At 52.8% G+C, this 20,357-nt stretch overlaps 2 protein-coding genes across 12 annotated transcripts; both read right to left on the reverse strand.

Annotated features, from left to right (window-relative positions):
• Positions 1-1,497: 1,497 nt before the first annotated feature.
• Positions 1,498-3,440, reverse strand: OVCA2 (OVCA2 serine hydrolase domain containing). Its single transcript, XM_002747810.7, has 2 exons — positions 3,229-3,440; positions 1,498-2,914 (listed from the first exon to the last, which is right to left on the reverse strand). Exons 1-2 carry the CDS (start codon positions 3,410-3,412, stop codon positions 2,415-2,417), a joined length of 684 nt encoding a protein of 227 aa, XP_002747856.3. The 5' UTR covers positions 3,413-3,440; the 3' UTR covers positions 1,498-2,414.
• Positions 3,229-19,070, reverse strand: DPH1 (diphthamide biosynthesis 1). 11 transcript variants are annotated; one of them, XM_035299394.3, is made up of 13 exons: positions 18,987-19,070; positions 11,778-11,870; positions 10,827-10,979; positions 10,642-10,705; positions 8,985-9,106; positions 8,420-8,577; positions 8,149-8,270; positions 5,594-5,662; positions 5,068-5,224; positions 4,856-4,956; positions 4,278-4,356; positions 3,842-3,982; positions 3,555-3,694 (listed from the first exon to the last, which is right to left on the reverse strand). In XM_035299394.3, the coding sequence occupies exons 1-13, from the start codon at positions 19,045-19,047 to the stop codon at positions 3,605-3,607; spliced, it is 1,410 nt and encodes a 469-aa protein (XP_035155285.1). In that variant the 5' UTR covers positions 19,048-19,070; the 3' UTR covers positions 3,555-3,604. The 11 variants fall into 11 exon arrangements, with proteins under 11 accessions (XP_035155287.1, XP_035155285.1, XP_078228581.1 ...); XM_078372455.1 differs by having other exon boundaries at positions 11,778-11,988; XM_035299396.3 differs by lacking the exon at positions 11,778-11,870 and having other exon boundaries at positions 3,229-3,694.
• Between the last annotated feature and the right edge of the window lie 1,287 nt (positions 19,071-20,357).

Consider the following 20,357-nt stretch of genomic DNA (forward strand, 5'->3'; position numbering starts at 1 on the left):
AAGTTCATGGTTTCCCTGAACGACTGTTGGGTGTCCGGACTACTGTGGCTGGCAGAGAGGGAGGATAGATAACACTGACCAGGTTTGGGTCTAGTTGGAGCCTCCTCCTTCAGGGCAGGTGCTGAATTGTGGAAATTTGAGGAGTCCATATTCCAGCTTAGTTTTCAAACCAAGACTGCTGCTTCTGCTTCTCTAAGGAGTTTCAGCTGGGAACAGACTAAGTTGCTAAAGGAACAGGTATTTCTTCCGGTCACTGAAAACAGGAAGGAAGGTGGCAGGAAGACGAGACAGGTAAGGTCCCTGCAGTGGAGAGGTTAAGCTCTTGTAGGGGAGAGTAATAAATAGATTAAAAAAGAAAGTATCCAAGAAAAACTACACTCCCCAAAAGAAAACCAGCTGGGTTGCCTAGGCCTTGGCCGTAGTCACTAAAGAATGGCATCAATCTCAGAAACCCTGAAGATGGGGTCAATTTAAGATGAGGCTGTTGGCCGGGCACGGTGGCTCACACCTGCAATCCCACCACTTTGGGAGGCCAAGGCGGGCGGATCATGAGGTCAAGATATCGAGACCATCCTGGCCAACCTGGTGAAACCCCATCTCTACTAAAAATACAAAAATTAGCTGGGCATGGTGCTTTGCACCTGTAGTCCCAACGACTAGGGAGGCTGAGGCAGGAGAACTGCTTGAACCCAGGAGGCGGAGATTGCAGTGAGCCGAGATTGCACCACCATACTCCAGCCTGGGCGCCTGGCGACAGATCGAGTCTGTCTCTCGCCGGACATGATGGCTCACACCTGTAATATCAGCACTTTGGGAGGCCAAGGCGGGTGGATCACAAGGTCAAGAGATTGAGACCATCCTGGTCAACATGGTGAAACCCCGTCTCTGCTAAAAATACAAAAAATTAGCTGGGCATGGTGGCACGTGCCTGTAATCCCAGCTACTCAGGAGGCTGAGGCAAAATTGCTTGAACCCAGGAGGCGGAGGTTGCAGTGAGCCAAGATCGCGCCATTGCACTCCAGCGCCTGGGTAACAAAAGCGAAATTCCGTCTCAAAAAAAAAAAAAAGTCATCTCTCAAAAAAAAAAAGAGGCTGTTGATTCTGTACTGTCTTTGGCATCCACCCAAGGTGTGGCATCAACTCATCCTTCAAGTTCATAGTTTAAGATGAGCATACAGCCAGGGTTTGAGAGATGGTACCTCCCAGTGATCTGGATAGAGGAAGGCTAAAATTACCGTGGCCTTGCCAGGGGACATCTTCCCAAAACTTCTCAGATGTACATTCCTCCCTAACACTGCCACTGAGGCCTCCTTTCCTTCAGCTTGGGACTGAAAACTTCCAGCAATAAAATGTGTGCCTGTGCAGGAGCTTGTCCTGGCACTCACAACTGGAAACATCTCCCTGCTTGGTGCTGCCCACAAGACTGCGTAGGTGGCCAAGAAAGTGACTTCCATCAGACAGTGTTTTTCTGTGTGTACCAGAAAAAGATGCTCCAAATCCAAATCGCCACTTTATTATGTGGCAGTCACTGTGGTGCCAGCCTCTGCTCTTCCCACATCACCCTATTAATCCAGGGCTCTCCAGGCATTTTCCTGTTTGAGTCTCACTAATCAAGGTCAATGTCAGTTAAGGCCTATGCTCCCCTTTTCTTCAATACAGGGCGGGGCTTATATAACTAAGTCCCGAGTATTGATGAGTCCTCGCTCTGTTGCCCAGGCTGGAGTGCAGTGGTGCGATTTTGGCCCACTGCAATCTCTGCCTCCCAGGTCCAAGCGATTCTCCTGCCTCAGCTTAAGGAGAAGCTGGGATTACAGGTGCATGTGACACCCGGTTTTTTTTTTTTTTTTTTTTTTTTTGGAGACAGAGTTTCGCTCTTGTTGCTCAGGCTGGACTGCAATGGCGCGATCTCGGCTCACTGCAACCTCCGTATACTGGGTTCAAGCAATTCTTCTGTCTCAGCCTCCCGAGTAGCTGGGACTACAGGCGCACACCACCATGCCCAGCTAATTTTTGTATTTTTAGTAGAGATGGGGTTTCACCTTGTTGATCAAGATGAAAAGAGAGATGGTCTCGATCTTTTGACCTCGTGATCCACCCGCCTTGGCCTCCCAAAGGGCTGGGATTACAGGCGTGAGCCACCACCCCAGACTAATTTTTTAAAAAAAGTATTTTTGGTAGAGACTGGGTTCCATCAGGTTGGCCAGGCTAGTCTCGAACTCCTGACGTCGTGATCTGCCTGCCTCAGCCTCCCAGAGTTCTGGGATTACAGGCGTGAGCCACAGCACCTAGCCAATAGTTGTCTCTTAACTGGTCTTGGTTAAGCCCACCAACAGCAGTGGAGAGCCCTGGGAGGGGCACGGATGATGAGACTACCCTAAGGGGGATGGATGTAGGAGCAGGGACATTTCTTGATCTCACTCTGCAAACTGGTCCAAGAACTTGAGGTAGGCCTGACGCTGGGGTGCAGCCGCTGGAATGAAGTGGCCACCGGAGTGGGTGAGGGTGACGGCTCCAGGGAATCGGCTAGCCAGCTGCATACTCTCCAGAGAGGGGATGACTTTGTCAGTGTCCCCGAAAACATGCAGGGAAGGCAACGACAAGGGTCTTTGCAGGATGGATTCCTTGAACCCAAGGCCGCGGGGACAGAATCCGGATACCAAGATGACAAACCGCGGTAAGGGGAAGCGGGAATCGCCTGCCTGGCCCAGGGCGCACACGAGGGCTGCCAGTGCAGCCCCTTGGCTGAAACCAAGAAGCCCGTCAAAAGGCCCCAGCCTGTTCAGTGCCTGCGCCACCGTCCCCAGGGCTTCCTCCAGGCCCCTGCACACGGCGGGCTCTTCCAGTGCGGAGAAAACGTCTGCCTCCTGCTCTGAAAACCACCATCCTCGAGGCTGCTCCTCCGGAGGGCAGGACCCTACAGCGATACGGGGAAAGAGGGCGGGCTTAGGGCACGGGAGGCTCCAGGAAGGGAAGAAATAAGGAAGGGCGGGAGGATTCGAGATGGCAGAGAAAAAAGAAAGGGAGGTGAAAGTCTGTGGGGGTGTAGAGAGGGAATGAAGGGATTGGCCTGAATAGGAAGCGGCGGAGGAAGACGGAAGACTGGGAGCACAAGCAGTAGTTTGAGCAAGAGGGGATGGGCTGGGTGGGAGGAGTGAGGGCGGGGGATGCCGAGGGGACGAAACAAGATGGAGAAAGCCAAGTGTATTTCCGAAGCAGGACTCCTCTCACCGAAATCTGATCTGGCGCCCTCGGGGCCCGGGGCGTCCGGGACCGGGTGCGGGCCACTGAGGCATACGAGCTCGGCGCAGCCCCGAAGCGCCTTCCTCAGCGCTCCGGTCTTCTCGCGGAAGCCCCGCTCGCTTTGCCGGAAGCCCGCCAGGCACAGGACGCGCAGGGTTCGCTGCGCGGCCATTACGCTCGGCAGAACGCAATGAAAGCACACCGGAAGCGGCCTTTCCCCGAGCGGAAGGAGCATGCAAGGGGCGGAACCAAACGCCGGCACCACCCCGAAGGCGGGCCTCGCAGCGCCAAGACGTTCCCATGACAACGGCGAGGGGCGGGCAGCAGCCAGAGCAAGAGCGGATACCTGGGGCCCTGAAGCGTGTCAAGGAGCGAGTGGCGCCGCCTTCTCATCTCTGCAGCTGCAGTCCTCGCAAGCCACAGCTGAAGGGGGCTGCGTGGACCCCTCCTGCACCTGAGGTCGCAGACTTTGGTCAGGGTCTCGCTTCTGCCACCCTGCATTTCCTGCCGCGGTCGCAGGACGGCGGCCTTGGCTTGTGTCGCCACAGAGGCGGCCGGGGCCCAGGCGCGGTCTCTCCTCCCTCCTGGAAACCCCGCCTACCTTCCCCCGCGCGGGCCGGCCTAGGGCCCGCGAACGCCGGTCTTGGCCGTGGTTCACCGTCCAGGGCCCCAAGGAGCTGCCGGCGTAGAAGTCCATGGGATAGGGCTGCTGCCAGGAAATGGCCCTCAGGGCCACGGCTGCCTGCGGGGAAGACCAGACAGAACATTTGCCCGTTTTCCTGCTCCTGGATTACTAAACTCAGCCCTCACAACAGCTTGTGAAGGGCACACGGTCCCCAACCACGGAAGGGAAGTGTGTGGTTCAGAGAGGTCAGGGCCTTGTCTAAAGCCACACAGCTAGGAATTGGAGAATTCGAGACAGACTCCAGAACCTATTAACATAACCAAATCCTGCCCACCCACCCCACTCCAGACCTGGCCTTTGAGAACCACATGCAAAGCCCACTCTCTCCCAGGAGTTCGGAAGTTGATGTTACCTCATAGGGTGTCAGCAGCGGCTTGGGGAAGGCTGTGCCCCAGTCAATGGAGAGCCGTGGACATGCCACCTGCACCCACCTGGGAAGGGAAGCCAGGTTAGACCCTAGGAGGTGCCTCCCCTCCCCCGGGCAGCATGCTGAAAAACATGACAGTACCTCTACAAATCCATTAAATTACCAGGCGTTATGAACCCTAAAGTAAAAAGTCACCTGCTGCTGTTTGGTATACTGCATTTTTGCATGTTTTCTCCTGCTTCCTCTGCTGACAATGAGCTTTCCAGGGCAGCTCACTGGTGGGAGTATCCCCAGAACCAAATTTAGTATCTGCTACCGGGGAGGGGTCAGGCACCCCTACAACTCATCTCACAATGACAAATGTGATGCTACCATTGCCTCTCAGTCCTGAAGCAGGTGCGACCCAGTTAGCCCTGCCCGGGAAGTCTCTGTCAACACTAAAATTCCATGACCATGGAAGCAATTCCTATTGGCTCCAGCCTTCGAGACGGGCTAGGCAGGACCCAACTTCTAAGCTGCTTTATCCAGAGTCATAGCCAGGCAGGTAAGATGGAGAAACTCACACGTCCACCTTGGGAAGTAGGCGAAGCTTGCTGGGGAAGATCTCAGAGAGCAGCAGTCTCACGAAGGAAAGGCCCAGGGCCCGGAGCTGGGACTCTAGGTGCTGTTGGGAGAGGGAGGCAGGATGGGGGTCGCCATGATCAAGCAGCCAAAGCTGAACCTGTGGTTTTCCCAGCTCCTCCCCTCCTCCAGGGGCCCTCCGGAGCCCACTGACCTCCAGGATCTTAGGACTGCCCTGGCGGCCCAAAGTACCCAGAATGAGGCCCCAGGACTTAGCTGAGTGGGCAGCAGCTATGGCTTCCTGGCGAGCAGCCTGCATGCGCTGGTGGTCATAGTGCTCTCTGGAAAGGACTTTACTATATGGGTCATACCTGGAAAAGCAGCAGCCAGGGTCACTGAGACAGCCACCGTGGGTACTCTTGTGCACACAGCCCCTGACTCAGTGGTGTGGGCTCCTGTGCCTTTAGGCCCCACGCAGGTCATTAGGAACAGAGGCAAGAGTGGGGACTCGTTACGAAGACCTGTCCCACAGCTGGAGCAGATAGGAGCTGGCAGTTTCAGGATCTCAGTGTAAATCCCCAGGCAGCCCTGGGGCAAATGCCCACATCTAGCGCCCACGTGCCTCAGACCCTTAGGGCTGGTGGCTTAGCCAGGAAATGAGGATGCAACCAACTGAGGGCCTGAGTGGCCACGAATCTGACCCCTCACCAGCTGTCAGCCCAGCCCAGTCCAGCACATACCGGTAAGTGGGGACGTTGGGGTTGGCAATCATGACAGACTCTAGATGGAAGCGACCATCTCCAAGATACCTGCAGGGGTGGAAAGGAGGCTGTAAGTGTGATCTAGGCAGCAGAAGAGGCACTCGCTGGCTTAGACATTCAGAGGGCAGAGTTCACGGCTGGCTGTGTTGTGACTGTGTATAAACTGGGACAGCCAGCATTTCACCTCGCAGAGCCTTGGTTTTCTCATGTGTAAAAGAAACGAGTTTGAATTGGATGACTGTATGGTCTCTCTCATCACATAACACAGAATCTAAGAACTGTCCCACCCAAGCTTCTGGGGAAGAGTGAAGGGGCAGCCTGAGCCAGGCCGGGCTGCCTGCGGCTCCAGAGCTCCTCATCCGGAAGCTGGGGAACAGATTCTCCCTTACAGGCTCAACACAGACATGGACAGCAGTGTTCAGGGAGTCACATATGACAGCAGTAACCAACCTTCTTGGCACCAGGGACAGGTTTCATGGAAGACAATTTTTCACAGACATGGGTGGGAGTAGGGGGATGGTTTCAGGATGAAACTGTCCCACCTCAGATCATCAGATGTTAGATTCTCAGGAGCACGCCACCTAGATCCTTCGTATGCACAAGTCACAACAGGGCTTGTCCTCCTGGGAGCATCTAATGCCGCTGCTGACGGGACAGGAGGCAGAGCTCAGGCAGCCATGGCCCCTCACATTCTACTGTATAGCTCAGTTCCTAACAGGCCACAGTGCCAGGGGTTGGGGACCTCTGAGCTATGCTGTACATGAGGCTGCAGGGCATACACAATCACTACTTTCTGCCCAAACTAGCTCTTGGGTCCAGTTACTGAGTTATAACAACAGCTACTGGATTTTCATGTTTTATTTTTTTGAGGCAGAGTCTTACTCTGTCAGTCAGACTAAGTGCAATGGCACAATCATGGCTCACTGCAGCCTCGGCCTCCCAGGCTCAAGCGACCCTCTCACCTAAGCCTCCTGAGTAGTCGGGACTACAGACATAGATACCGTACCCAACTAATTTTTTTTTTGGGGGGGGGCGGGGAGGTCTCGCTATGTTTCCCAGCTGGTCTCAAACTCCTAGACATAAGCAATTCTCCTGCCTTATAAAGCGCTGGGATTACAGGCATGAGCCACCACGCCCAGCCACCAGCTACTGATTCTCCTGCCTTGGCCTCCCATAAAGCGCTGGGGTTACAGGCATGAGCCACCATGCCCAGCCACCAGATACCGTTTATTGGGTTTTTGCCTTCTATGTACTAGGCACAGACTAAGTACCTGATGTGAATTAGTTCTCATCACTCAGTCCTGTCTACTAATCCTCCAAGATACCTACAGTATACCAGTTTTACAGAAGATACAACTGAGGCTCAGGAATGTTAAGAAACTTGCCTCAAGGCCGGGCGCAGTGGCTCACGCCTGTAATCCCAGCACTTTGGGAGGCCGAGGTGGGTGGATCACCAGGTCAAGAGATCGAGACCATCCTGGTCAACATGGTGAAACCCCGTCTTAACTAAAAATACAAAAATTAGCGGGGCTTGGTGGCACGTGCCTGTAATCCCAGCTACTCAGGAGGCTGAGGCAGGAGAATTGCCTGAACCCAGGAGGCAGAGGTTGTGGTGAGCTGAGATCATGCCATTGCACTCCAGTCTGGGTAACAACAGCGAAACTCTATCTCAAAATAAATTAATTAATTAAATTAAATTAAATTAAATTTATAAAAAAGAAACTTGCCTCCAATTATACAGCTATGAAGCAGCGTACCTGAGGCTTAACCCCAGGCCCTCAGCCATGCTAACCCTAACAGTGGCTTCCCAGGCCATGAAGACTCCAGGGTGTTGAAGCTCACCTGCCTGTGACAGCTACTCTCCCTCTTGGAGACCACACTTCATTTTGATGAATGGCCAACACTCCGGGTGTCCCTCCCACCAACATACACCTGGAAGCCCCCAAGGGTGGATTCAGAGTAATGATGCAGGCACAGGGAGTGCTCCTGGGGAAGCAGGACTCCCAGGCCTGGGCAACGGCCCTGATGAGGACCTGTCTAGGGGGCGAGCCCCAGATGTGGGTTAAGTCAGGAGTGCCCTCCCTCCCTGCCATTAGTAAGGAACGGGGCTCCCTTCCCTAGTCCCAGCCAGGGGAGCTGTCAGCTCTCAGGCTGGCTGCATTCACACAACATTAAACATTTCCATTACCTAAAATAATTAGGCGGCAGGAGACACGCTGCTTCTGCTTGTTAGCTGTCCGGATGGTAAATTAATGGGACTGCAGCCTGGGCGTGCCCATCCATCTTCTCCAATTATATTCCTACCCCTGTCAGCCCACCCTCATCCCCCCCATCAGGCCCTCTGGATGGCAAACTGGGCAGTGGAGAAAGAGACAGCCCAAGTCAAGTCCCTTTTTGGTGCCCACCTTGCACTGTGACCTTGGGCTGCAGGTAAGGAGCATTAGATTCAATTTATTTCCTGTATGTTGACCCTCGGGCTCCCTCCCAGGGCACATTCTTATGTCTCTAGGACTTGGCCCCCATTTTTAACTTACACAACGGCCTCTACCTCTTCGGGCAGTCGGGGGGATGTGCAGCCCAGAATCTCTCCAGGGGACAGGGGCTTGCACTGTGGGACACTCACACGATACTCAGCTTTCAGCTCCTGGGCAGCTGCCTATAGGAAGAAGGGGGAAAGGGAAGCCAGAGGCTGAGACAGGAGAGCTGGGCTGAACAACCTGGAGCACCTGGCATGGGGACCCAGCAACAGCTGGAGAGTGGCCGCTGTCTGCCCTGCAGGAAGCTGAGGATCCACATTCCACCTACCTGCAAGGTGGACACAAACTGAATGGTGCTGACCAGGGCGAGGGCAGTGGCCGGGGGAAAGGTGAGGCGGAGAGAGTCCAGCAGGTGGGCAGCATCTATCCGGATGTCGACGAAGACGTACAGCACCTGCAAGTCTTGGGCCAAGGTGTCCATGGGAACTGGGGGAGGGAAGAGTTCAGGGGCCGTTTGGAAAGGCAGGAGCCACAGAGGGCCTGGCCCGGGCTGAGGTCTGAGCAGCCAGGCCCAGTGGCTTCAGCCTGGAGGTAGAAGGACAGGGTAGGAGAAGAGGGGTCACAGGTCCCCTAGAAGCTCTTTCTCAGTCAGGCTTCTCTGTCACCCGGCCAGGGGCCGGTCTGCACTACAACCAACAGCCTTTCAAACACCTGCATCTGGGACAGAACACAGTTTCCAAGGCAACCAAATCCAAAGGCAAGATCCACCTGCAGAGCGGGAAGGCAGAGGCCATCCCAGAAACCAGGAGGGACCTCGTGCCGCAAGCAGGACAAGAAGGCACTTCAAGGGGGAAGATGAGTGTCCGGCCTGCCTCTCGCCAGCCCCGCCATACCCAGGCAGCTGTGGCCGTAGTGCACCAGGAAGTCAGCTCCCAGGGCCCTGGCAGTGAAGTCATCCACACAGCAAGCCCCGTAGGTCACATCACCCATCACCATCACTTCAGCCTCAGTGAACCTGCGGGGAGGGGTGGTAACAGTGGTACAGTGACACAGGAGTGGGGTCGGGAGACCCAGTCCTGGGAGGGGTCTCAGGGCTCAGCTCCTCTCTCCCTACCTCTCCCAGTTCCTTGAGTGGGCAGCTGCCACTCCTGCCAACAAAGATCAGGAGGGGCACAGCTGCCACCTCCCCCAGCCTGGCAGCAGTTCCTGGAACAGTTGCAGCATGAGGACCCTCATTCCTCTGCCCAGGCTCAGGCTGCAGGAGGGACCCCAACCCTCAGCCCAGCACACATGGGGTCAAAACACAGATGCCCCATGCCCTGACTCACCCACCCAAAGCAGTGAGGACTCATGCACACATGCACACACACACACACACGCTGGAAGTGGCTGTATGGATACACACAGCCTCCCTCTCACCTGGACCCCCCCTACCTCCCCACCCACAGGCAGGGCCCTCAGTCCCCAGGATGGGGGGCCCAGGCACAGCTCCCCTGCAGCACATGGCACCACCTACACACCTCCTGCGTCAGGAAGAGGCTCTGGCCGGAACACTGCCATGGATCTGCTGCCAGGCCTGAATCATTGGCGGGGGGGGCGGGGAAGAGACCCTCTACCCCTAAACTCACCCGGGGAATGGAGAAGCCCCTCTTCCTTGAAAGAGACTCACACCTGGGCCATGAGGCCTGGCTCAGTGCCAGGTCTCCCCATCCTTCCCCTGGGGGTGTGGTGGTACATGAGTTGAAGTGCTAGTCACCCCCTCTTCCACCCCCTTCCCCAAATCAGGCTGTGCCCAGAAGCAGATTATTCAGCTCCTTAGAATGCAGCCCAGGCATCTGAGTCAGCCAGAGCACTTTTTTTTGTAGATTAAAATGTATGCAAATGGGCCTGAGCCCCAGAGAGCACCACCAAGGGGCCAGAGGGTGGGAGCAGAGAAGTGAGTCTGTGGCAACCAGCTGGGGAGCAGGGGAGGGGGAGGTTCCCAGCACAAGATGACCTCCCCTTTCTTCGTTCTCCACCCGTTCTTGTGCTGGTTCCAGATGGCTGAGCTCTCACCCTCCCCACCAAGGATGGCTCATTGTATTGCAGAAACTTAGAATGACAGCGATAGGATGCAGAGGAACTGAAAACCTTCTCCTGGGCACCTCCACCTTCCAAACCCGGCCTTGCCCTACTTCCCCAATTGTGTCTGAGGAAAAGGTGTCCCCTCCCCAGACCTCTCATTGATCACTCAGCGCCTTTCAGGGGCAGCTGGGAGAATTCTTAGGTGCCTCCCTGAGTCCTACCACCTGCTCTGGGCCTAGCTTTGAGGATACTGGGATTGGTTTATTTCTCTGTCCCAAATATTTAGGGAAGGAGAGATTTGCAGGGACAAGCAGGGCTCTCAGCAAGCTGGGAGATTTGTTTTGGGTTTTCCCTTAGTATGTGTATGGTTGTGTGGGAGAGCGGGGGAAGGCGGAGGTCCAGAAGGAAAAAATGCCGGCCACCAGGGTAATGAGCATGGGGGTGGGGGAGCCTGGCTCAGCCTCTCTCCAGTGCCCCAAGCCTCACCTTTCCAAGATATCCACAATGGTGCAGGCAAAGAGGAGGAGGCCTTCTGGCATTTGCAAAGCCACTGCAAGACAGAGCAGAGAGGTGAGAGGTGGAGGGCCAGGAAGGGGCTGCAGTGGGGACGCTGTCCCACTGGGCCCAGCAACCTCTCCACCCCCACCCCAGCTCAGTGATGACAGGCTCACCCTTCTTGGCCTGAGCTTGTTGGATCCTCCAGATGGTCTTGGGAATCTCAAAGTTGTAGTTGGAAGGCAGGACCTGGACTGCTGCCTGCAGCTGGGGGTTGTTGAGGATCTCAGGGGGGATCTGATTGGCTACGCGGCCCCGAGGGACCGGACCTGGGATGGGTATAAGGGCTGAGTTGGTGTTTGTTTTTGACCATAGCCAGACTGAGATGGAATGGGATCCCTTTTTAGGGCCTGCCCGGCTCCCCCAACTCAAGCAGAGAAATAAAGATTTTGAGTTATCTCAAGAAAAATCCTGGGAATCTTAGCTAGCCCTCCAATCAGCAATTAGCAAAGTAAGTAACTTGCTAAACAAGAAGATAATAAACAACAGTCACTCAAGGGAGAGGGACAGGACGCCTGGCTCCCTGTAGAAACTGAAGGTAACACCTTGACATACACCCCTAAGTTGTTTTTCAGAAACCAGGACCCCCACCAGATGAAAAAATGCCAACTAATTGCTGTCATGTAAGACCTCAGACAGTGTGAAGCCAGAAAATAAAGTTCCAGAAATTCCCCAGCCCTTATCTCACTTTGAAGATCCCCCTGCAGACCAGCCTTTAAACCCCTTGCTTGTAAGCCATCAGGGAGTTTAGGTCTTAAGCCTTAGCTGCCCAGGCTCCTTGCTTGGCGCCTTACAATAAATGCCTGTTCTCTCCCTGCTAAACTCAATGTCAGTTTGGCTTTGCTTTGCCAGGATGAATTCGGCAACAAGACCCAGCTGAGCTGTTAACTCCACCAGGTTTAAGGCCCAGATCTGGACACCAAGGGGGCTGGCCCAGCTTTCGTTCTCACTGAATTCATCCTGAAGGTAGAGACAATTCATGAAGCCGGAAGGTAACAGGTATATTTTCCACATTGTGAAATTACTGGGAATCAAAGGCTTGAGCCCATGAACAGAATACGGCTCACCCGCTTCCTCAGGAGAGCAGACCGACAACAGGGAACCACGGAGCGAAGAAGAACGAGCTGAGTCCCCCAACTGTTCCTTGATAGAGAACAGCCCTGCAGGAAACCCGAGTCCGGCTAGCCAGCCCGGCCGGTCTGGGAGCATGTCCCCCTCTCCCAACCCCTGAGGACACCTTGAAGTTCTGATGTTCTAGATCTGAGGTCTGTAAGCAAACTGTCAAACACGAATATGAACTTAAAAGACTCCCATCCTCACTCAGAATCCCACTGACTATGCCCACACTGACTCTTTCACTCTTACCTCTCCTCGTTTAAAAGGGAAATAAACATCATACATTTAACTGACTTAATTGTCCCATTGCTCCTCCTTACTCTTAAACCAGGAAGGATGGAAAGAACACTCGAGGCAGGGTGGTGGGCGTACCAGTAAGGACAGAAAAGTGACCTTGTCTTTTAGGGACTAGCAGTCTAAAGGGCAAAGACAGGCAGACACATAATTACAACTCCTGGAGTAAGGGGCAAACCACAGTCCTTTAGCAAGGCTGCAGACCTTACTCTGGCCTCGTCCTACTCCCTGTATTATAGTGAACCCCAAGTTTCTCTCCAAAGAATCAGTATGTCAGTATGTTCAGCCTCTTATTCTTTAATTCTCTATTTTCAAGTTTAACTTCCTTATAATGCCAGTAACAACCTTCTCCACAGGTTCCTATCATTAGATCACATCTGTTCCCCTGATCCAGGCTCCATCCTGACTCATCCCAGTCACCTGCTCCAGTCACCTTCTTTGACCTAGGTCACCCCTGGCTATCTGCTCTGACCCACCTGTAACCATCCTTCCTGCCACAACACCCGCCCTGCCACTCCAGCTTGGATCCCTGCTCTCTTTAAAATAGTCAATCAGGATTAGTCTAGCTTGTGTGGTCTAACCCTAGCCAACAGGAGAACTACACAGCAGTAGGGATGACCCTGTCAAGCATAAGTACTCCTTCCTCCTTGTCCAAGTGTGTGGTCACCATTGCTCCATGCAGGAGCCGCACCTTCTACAGAAGTAAATTGCAGGGACTCCATATTTGGGTCCCATTCCACGAATACTTCCTTAGTGGAATCCGTCTTTCTCTTTCCTGGATTTCCCCTCTGGGGTCCCCTTCCACACACTCTCGTGGAAGCCTGTCTTCCCCTCCTAAACTCCATCTCACTATTCCCTTCCACTCAGTGTGGAAGCTGCTTTCCTTTCCTAGATCCTATCTTTCTGGATTCTCTCACTCAGCCTGAGAGTTAGCTGTTTCTCTCTCTCTCTCCTTCTCCTGATTCTCTCTCTCTCTAAATAAATCACTTTCTACAAACAGACAAAGAAGTAAATTGCCTTGCTGAGAGGATTTATCTCCAAGTGCTATTTCTTTTGTGGCATCGAAATATTTTCTGGGGGCTTGTCCAGGATTCACCAGTCTCCTCCGGTGGTTTCCGGCCCTCTCGTGAGGAGACGCGTCCTGCTGCTTCACTGCTAATTTTCTATATTTTTAGTAGAGACGGGGTTTCACCAAGTTGACCAGGATGGTCTCGATCTCTTGACCTGGTGATCCACCCGCCTCGGCCTCCCAAAGTGCTGGGATTACAGGCGTGAGCCACTGCACCCGGCCAGTATTCAGATTAATTACAAACAGATGCCTCCAATCAGTCGTCTCAAGTATTTATTTATTCAGATAATAGAACTCGTTTTACTGCACGTCACTGGGAAATTAGCCCAGATACTGGATATAACATGGAAATATCGTACCCCCTGGCACCCACCTTTATTCGAGAAAGTAGGAAGGCCTATGACCCTGTTAAGGGTCTGAACTGCTCCCCGAAAAGACATTCTACTACTGGCCGGGCCCGGTGACTCAAGCCTGTAATCCCAGCACTTTGGTCCTAGTCAACATGGTGAAACCCGGTCTCTACTAAAAAAAATACAAAAAATTAGCTGGGCATGGTGGCGCGTGCCTGTAATCCCAGCTACTCAGGAGGCTGAGGCGGAATTGCCTGAACCCAGGAGGCAGAGGTTGTGGTGAGCTGAGATCGCGCCATTGCACTCCAGCCTGGGTAACAAGAGCGAAACTCTGCCTCAAAAAAAAAAGACATTCTACTACTAATCTCCCTACATTTGAAACAACAAAAAAAAGTGTATATACTTGGTGTATCTTCCACTTTCCCTTCCCTCAGAACTAAAGGTCTGGTAGCAAAGATGCCACCCTGAGGTTTCTAGTACCAGCACCAGCCTGGAGACCACCCTACCTCATGCTGCTAGCCACCAAGACTGCCATTCGGACAGCAGAAAGGAGATGACTACATCACGCCGGAGTCAAGAAAGCGCCATCACCACTAGAATCCTGGGCTATGGTTCTGGGGTCAGACCCCACCCAGTTAAAGCTAAGAAAAGCTCAGTCTATCTGTCTTTTCTTTTTTCCCCTTTTCTTCCCTTTAACTAACCCCCATCTTGTTATTAATGTGATTAGATCTGGCTCAGATCAAGTTGTTGCTTTGATGTGTGTTTAGTTATGCCTTGTGGAGATTTGCATAACCAAGGACAGCTTGCTGCTTCAGAAGAAGGTCTCTGTCCCCCTTAGACTTCTCAGATCAGGGAATATGAGTTCCTCTAAGGATACTAGTAATCCAAGGAATAATAGTAGCTGCATTTGTAATTGGTAGGAATCAGATTCTTGTCCCTCTAAAACGGAATCTCTATGTTCTGCTTAGTCTAATGTCACATGGAACACTAAAGATTTAGGATAGCCTGCTTCCACAGGTCTTCATCCGTCCTCAAAACTATATATCCACTCCATCAAAGGAATCACTCCTTCTACCTGTCAGTATAAACAGTGCAATCCTATACAGCTTACTGTTGTTATTGCAACATCTGAAAACTCTTCCCCTTCATTAAGCCGTATTTATGGTATAGGAGCCGACATTTCAGGAAAGGATCCTAAAGAAATTTTTGAAATGCACCTTATTGCTCCTTCAACCTCTTTATAAATCACTCCTCCTAGACGCAATGACAAAACCAAACTCTCAATGGTAGATGTAGAGGACCAAAGGCAAACCACAGCCTTGAAACAGGATATAAGGATGCAAATGACGGAGGAGAATGGATTAAATATTCCATTTGGGCCTTAAATAAATGCGACTGATACGCTTGTGCGCACGATAGACCAGAGGCCCAGGTAGTCCCCTTTACACTTAGATGATCTAATCAATCGGACATGGACTGCATGATAGCTTTAAGATTCCACAGCTTCGGGCTGGTCGCAGTGGCTCAAGCCTGTAATCCCAGCACTTTGGGAGGCCGAGGCGGATGGATCACGAGGTCAACAGATCGAGACCATCCTGGTCAACATGGTGAAACCCCATCTCTACTAAAAATACAAAAAATTAGCTGGGCATGGTGGCACGTGCCTGTAATCTCAGCTACTCAGGAGGCTGAGGCAGGAGAATTGCCTGAACCGAGGAGGCGGAGGTTGCGGTGAGCCAAGATCGCGCCATTGCACTCCAGCCTAGGTAAAAAGAGCAAAACTCCGTCTCAGAAAAAAAAAAAGATTCCACAGCTTGGAATCATAAATTGTACCAAGTTCTTTCGCTGCTATTTCCTGAGGTTCAACACCCTGCGGGGCAGCCCCCGAGGGCCATGTCAACTCCACCTTCCAAGGCAAACTTTGCCATGACTAGGGGAAAACTTAGTGTTCCTTGGAAACTGAACAGGATGGAGTGAAGACAGGCGCTTCTGAGGGCTGGCTCATCAGTCCGCCCTTACTCATCCGGAGTGGATGCACAGTGGGACTGTGGGGAACCTTTACTGGACACTCTGCCAAATAACTGGAGCGGCATGTGCGCTGTAGTCCAGTTGCTATCCCTTTCACCCTGGCATTTCATCAGCCAGAAAAAGAGAAATTACGACATCGGCAAGTAAGAGAAGCTCCTTATAGGTCTTTTGATTCAGAGAATGTCTATTTAGATGCAACTGGAGTTCTTTGAGGAGTACCAGATACATTTAAAGCTGGAGCTATCAGACAGATGTAAGATTTAAGTCAATGTTGTTCTGGTAGGTAACAATTAATAAAAAAACTGTAGATTAAATTACATGTATTACAACCAACAGCAGTTTGTTAACTATACTAAAGATGCTTTCAAAGGAATAGCTGAACAATTAGGATCCACTAGCCAAATGACCTAAGAAAACAGAACAGCCCTAGATATGATACTAGATAATTATACTTCTCCTTAGATGTTGTGTCATACCATGCATCCGAGGACTCCTGCAGAGGCTAGGAGACGCAACTCTTACTAAAATATCCCTCCTCCCCCTTATTCAGACAGATTACTTCTTTTAGAAGGACAAACAGAACTAAGCCAAGACATGTTAAGGAAGTTTGAAGAGAAAAAAATAAAGAAAACTGTAAAAATTCAAGATGGGGAATTGTTATAGTAAACCCAAGTTTCTCTTCAAAGAATCAGTATGCCAGTATGTTCAGCTCTCTCATACTTTAATTATAACCTTCTCCACACGTTCTCACCAGTAGTCCATATCTGTTCCCCTGGTCCCGGCTCCATCCTCACTCATCCCTGTCACCTGCTCTGGTCACCTTTGACCTAGGTCACCGTGGCCACCTGCTCTAACCTGCCTGTAACCATCCTTCCTGCCAAAACACCCACCCTGCCACTCCAGCTCGGACCCCTGATCTCTTTAAAATAGCCAGTTGGGATTAGTCTAGCTTGTGCAGTCTAACCCTAGCCAATAGGGGAACTACACAGCAGTAGGGATGACCCCATCAGGCACAAGTACCCCTTCGCCCTTGTCCAAGCCATTGCTCCATCTGTGAGCCACACCCTTCTAGAGAAGTAAATTACCTTGCTGAGAGGATTTATCTTTGAGTGCTATTTCTTTCGTGACATCAAGATTTTACTTGCAATACTGTAAGGTCTGTTAGGCTGACTGACAGTGCCACACCCATGGCTGGCAGGTACACCTCTAGGAAACCTGAAGTAGCTAGATCATGAAAAACGGAAGAACAATCAACCCCTGCAGCACCTAACCTGAGACAGTCTTCTATTGTTTCTTATTCTGGCCTCAATTGACAAGACCACTGGACTTTGAAACCTACCTTGATCAACCTCCTGACTCCACTTGCAAAAGAAGTCTTAAATTGTAACTTCTGTAACTTTCCACTGCCTACCCCAAACCTATAAAACCAACTCCTATCCCTCCCTGCTCTGCTGACTTTTTGGACTCAACCCAACCACACCCGGGTGAATAAACAGCCATTTTGCTCACAGAAAGCCTGTTTTGGGGGGGGGTGAGGGAGGGTCTCTTCATTCAGAGCGTGTGTTTTAACACTTCCCACAATTCAGCTTTTTTTTTTTTTTTTTTTTCTGAGTTGGAGTCTCACTCTGCCGCCCAGGCTGGAGTGCAGTGGCGTGATCTTGGCTCACTGTGCAACTTCCACCTCCCAAGTTCATGCAATTCTCCTGCCTCAGCCTCCTGAGTAGCTGGGATTACAGGCATGCAACACCACCCCCAGCTAATTTTTGTATTTTTAGTAGAGATGGGGTTTTACCATGTAGGCCAGGCTGGTATTGAACTTCTGACCTCGTGATCCTCCCACCTTGGCCTCCCAAAGTGTCAGGTGTGAGCCACTGCACCCGGCCTTCAGCTTATTATTTTTTAAGGCAGGGTCTCATTCCATCACCCAGGGTGGAATGCAGGGGCGCAATCATGGTCAACCTTGACCTCCTGTGCTCAAACGATAATCCTCCCACGCCAGCCTCTCCAGTAGCTACGACCACAGGCACAGGCCAACACGCACAGCTAATTTTAATTTATTTTTTTGTGTAGATAGGGTCCCCTTATCTTGCCCAGACTGGTGTGAATTCCTGGGCTCACACAAGCCTCCTTGGCCTCCCAAAGTGTGTGAGCCACTTTGCCCTAATCCCACAATTAAGCTTTCAGTTCAACCCCGTTATCTCTTTAGGAGCCAAGCAGTCTGAGGACACGAAAAGGCAAGACATTAACTTACTCAACGAATACATATTGAGACTGTACTGTGTGCCATAACTTCTGCTAGGACCCCACACAATGATAGGCGGGATCTACCCAGACATGAGGCTTCACTCTCTGTGTGGGCGGAGGTGGGGAAGGTCCAGTGGAGAACCAGCGTGGCAGGCTGGGGCCCTGAGACCAGATTTTCATGTTACCACTGCTATGGTTTTTGGTCTGTTGTTTCAAAAGCCTTGAACAACCAGCCTAGGGTTCCTAGGTCCATCACAGATCCTCCTCTGACAGGTCCCTACTGGTCGTTGGGGTGTGGGAGATGCTAACATTAGCCCTTCAATGGGTTCCAGGGGCCAGTAGGAGCCTCCTCCTTTATCACGTGCTATAATCTGTCTACAATTAACATTCCCCCAGTAGACTGAGCTCTCAGATTCTAGTACCTGCACCCAGCGCAGGCCAGGCATTAGGTGGGCACCCAGCTCATGCCTGGCGAATGAAACCTTGTGCCTCTCCCGAGAGCATTCCCTGAGGGCGCGCTCGGAAAAAGCCCGCTGCAACTGGCCTGGCCCTTCCCTCCCCGTCGAGTCCGTTTTATCCGTCAATCTTCCTGCGTCCGTCTGCCGGCCAAGGCAGGGCTGTCGTTTTCTTTTTTTTCTTTTTCGAGATGGAGTTTCGCTGTTGTTACCCAGACCGGAGTGCAATGGCACGATCTCGGCTCACCGCTATCTTCGCCTCCTGGGTTCAAGCAATTCTCCTGCCTCAGCCTCCCGAGTAGCTGGGACTACAGGCGCGCACCAGCATGCCCAACTAACCTTTGTATTTTTAGTAGAGACGGGGTTTCACCTTATTGACCAGGATGGTCTCGATCTCTTGACCTTGTGATCCACCCGCTTCGGCCTCCCCAAGTGCTGGGATTATAGCCATGAGCCACCGCGCCCGGACGGGTCTGTCGTTTTCGATTTGAGGATTACAAGCTCCCAGGAAGGACTGCTCTCGGTAGCGCCCTAAAGCTGCAAAAGACTGGTACGCCTGGGCCCCAGCTGACGCGACCCAGAGAGGGCGACAGCGGCCCAAGGCGAAAAACAGCGGAGGAAGGCGCCGCCGCCGCCGTTAAAGGGGGTTGGTCCTGTACCTAACTTGGGGGCCCCACCCTGAGGTGCGAGATCTGGAGGCCGCAGCGCTGCATCACCCACCTCTGCCAGGGCCTTTTCGGCCGCCCTGCTCCGCTGCCCCGGACACAACCAGCGCCGCCATCACCTTCCTGCCCACGTGATACTAAAAAGACAGCGCTGGAAGAACGCGGAGAGCGCAGACAGTGCGATCGATCGCCGAACGGGCGGGGTCTGGGAAACTCGCTGGGCGGAGTCATAAAGGAGGAGATAGGGGTGGGGCTACAGTGGGCCCCGCCTCAGCCCAGAACCTCCGGACTCTGGCTTTCCTCGGGGTCCCGGACCAGGGAAAGCAGTTACCCTCTCCCTGCGACCCAGTCCACAACTTCACTCCCCGGCCGGGCACGAGCCTGGCGCTTCCGGAGCAGTGCTCTCCTATGTGCGAACTCCGAGCACGAGTTCTGCCGACCGAGTCTTGTGAATGGGGACACTCACCAAGTCTTCCTTCAGTCCCCCTGCCAGTCTCCCCACAAGCACTGGTGGGTCTGCCCGCCGCCGCGTGGGTCACGTTTGCTACCTAGGGGGGCCCCACTATCCGGCAGGACAGAGCTCAGGGACCACCAGCCCAGCTCCGAGTCTACAGCCTTGTAAGTTTCCAGATCGCCCTTATCACCTTTATTTATTTATTTTTTTTTTGAGACAGGGTCTCCGTCTCTCGCCCATGCTGGAGTGCAGTGGTGTGATCATGGTTCACAGCAGTCTCAACCACCTGGGCTCAAGCGATCTTCCTGCCTCAGCCTCCTGAGTACCTGGGACCACAGTCGTGTGCCACCATGTGCAGCTAATTTTTTTTTTTTTTTTGGTAGAGATAAGGTCCCAGTATGTTGCCCAGGCTGGTTTTGAACCTCTGGACTCAAGCAATCCTCCCACTTAGGCCTCCCAAAGTGCTGGGATTACAGGCAGGCATGAGCCACTGCACCCAGCCCTTATCACCTTTAGAACCCACAGTGTAGATGCTGTAGAAGGTTGCCATGGGAGAAACTGCCTCTCTGGGGAAGGCCCACAGCCTGAGGGTGCTCTCCTGGGAGGGTGGGCAGTCGAGGACTGTGATGTCTAAACCTTCTGGACCCTGGCCAACCTTTGCCCTGCCCCCTCAGGGCTAGATAGTCTTTCTCCTGATCATTGGCCAGAGCCCCAGGGACCCGGAAGAGAAGACAGCCAGTGAGACAGCTTTGACCTTTGGAAGAGCAAGTACCCGCAGGACTGGCCCTGAGCGAAGTCCAACCACTGGAACAATGGTCCCCCAGGGCTGAATGTCCACCCAGCCCCCTGGCATCCTCCTCCTCTCTCCGCCCCAGTGCTTCGAGCACGGCTGGCCCTTTAAGTCAGCTCTGTGGCCTCAGGTTCCCCAGAGGCCCTCCCTGCTTAGAAACCTCTAATTAAGGTGCAGGGAGA

This window comes from Callithrix jacchus, chromosome 5, assembly GCF_049354715.1.
Source record: "Callithrix jacchus isolate 240 chromosome 5, calJac240_pri, whole genome shotgun sequence".
Taxonomy (NCBI): domain Eukaryota; kingdom Metazoa; phylum Chordata; class Mammalia; order Primates; family Cebidae; genus Callithrix; species Callithrix jacchus.

What these genes read in the sequence shown, in the direction of transcription:
- OVCA2 (XM_002747810.7), bottom strand. Translation starts at nt 3,412, where the DNA reads ATGGCCGCGCAGCGAACCCTGCGCGTCCTGTGCCTGGCGGGCTTCCGG. An exon ending in GGGCGCCAGATCAGATTTCG is followed by an intron (nt 2,915 to 3,228) that starts GTGAGAGGAGTC and finishes GTATCGCTGTAG; the next exon opens with GGTCCTGCCCTCCGGAGGAG.
- DPH1 (XM_035299392.3), bottom strand. Translation starts at nt 19,047, where the DNA reads ATGGCGGCGCTGGTTGTGTCCGGGGCAGCGGAGCAGGGCGGCCGAAAA. An exon ending in CTGCTCTCCTGAGGAAGCGG is followed by an intron (nt 10,980 to 11,777) that starts GTGAGCCGTATT and finishes TACCCATCCCAG; the next exon opens with GTCCGGTCCCTCGGGGCCGC. An exon ending in CGCTGCTGACACCCTATGAG is followed by an intron (nt 3,983 to 4,277) that starts GTAACATCAACT and finishes TCTTCCCCGCAG; the next exon opens with GCAGCCGTGGCCCTGAGGGC.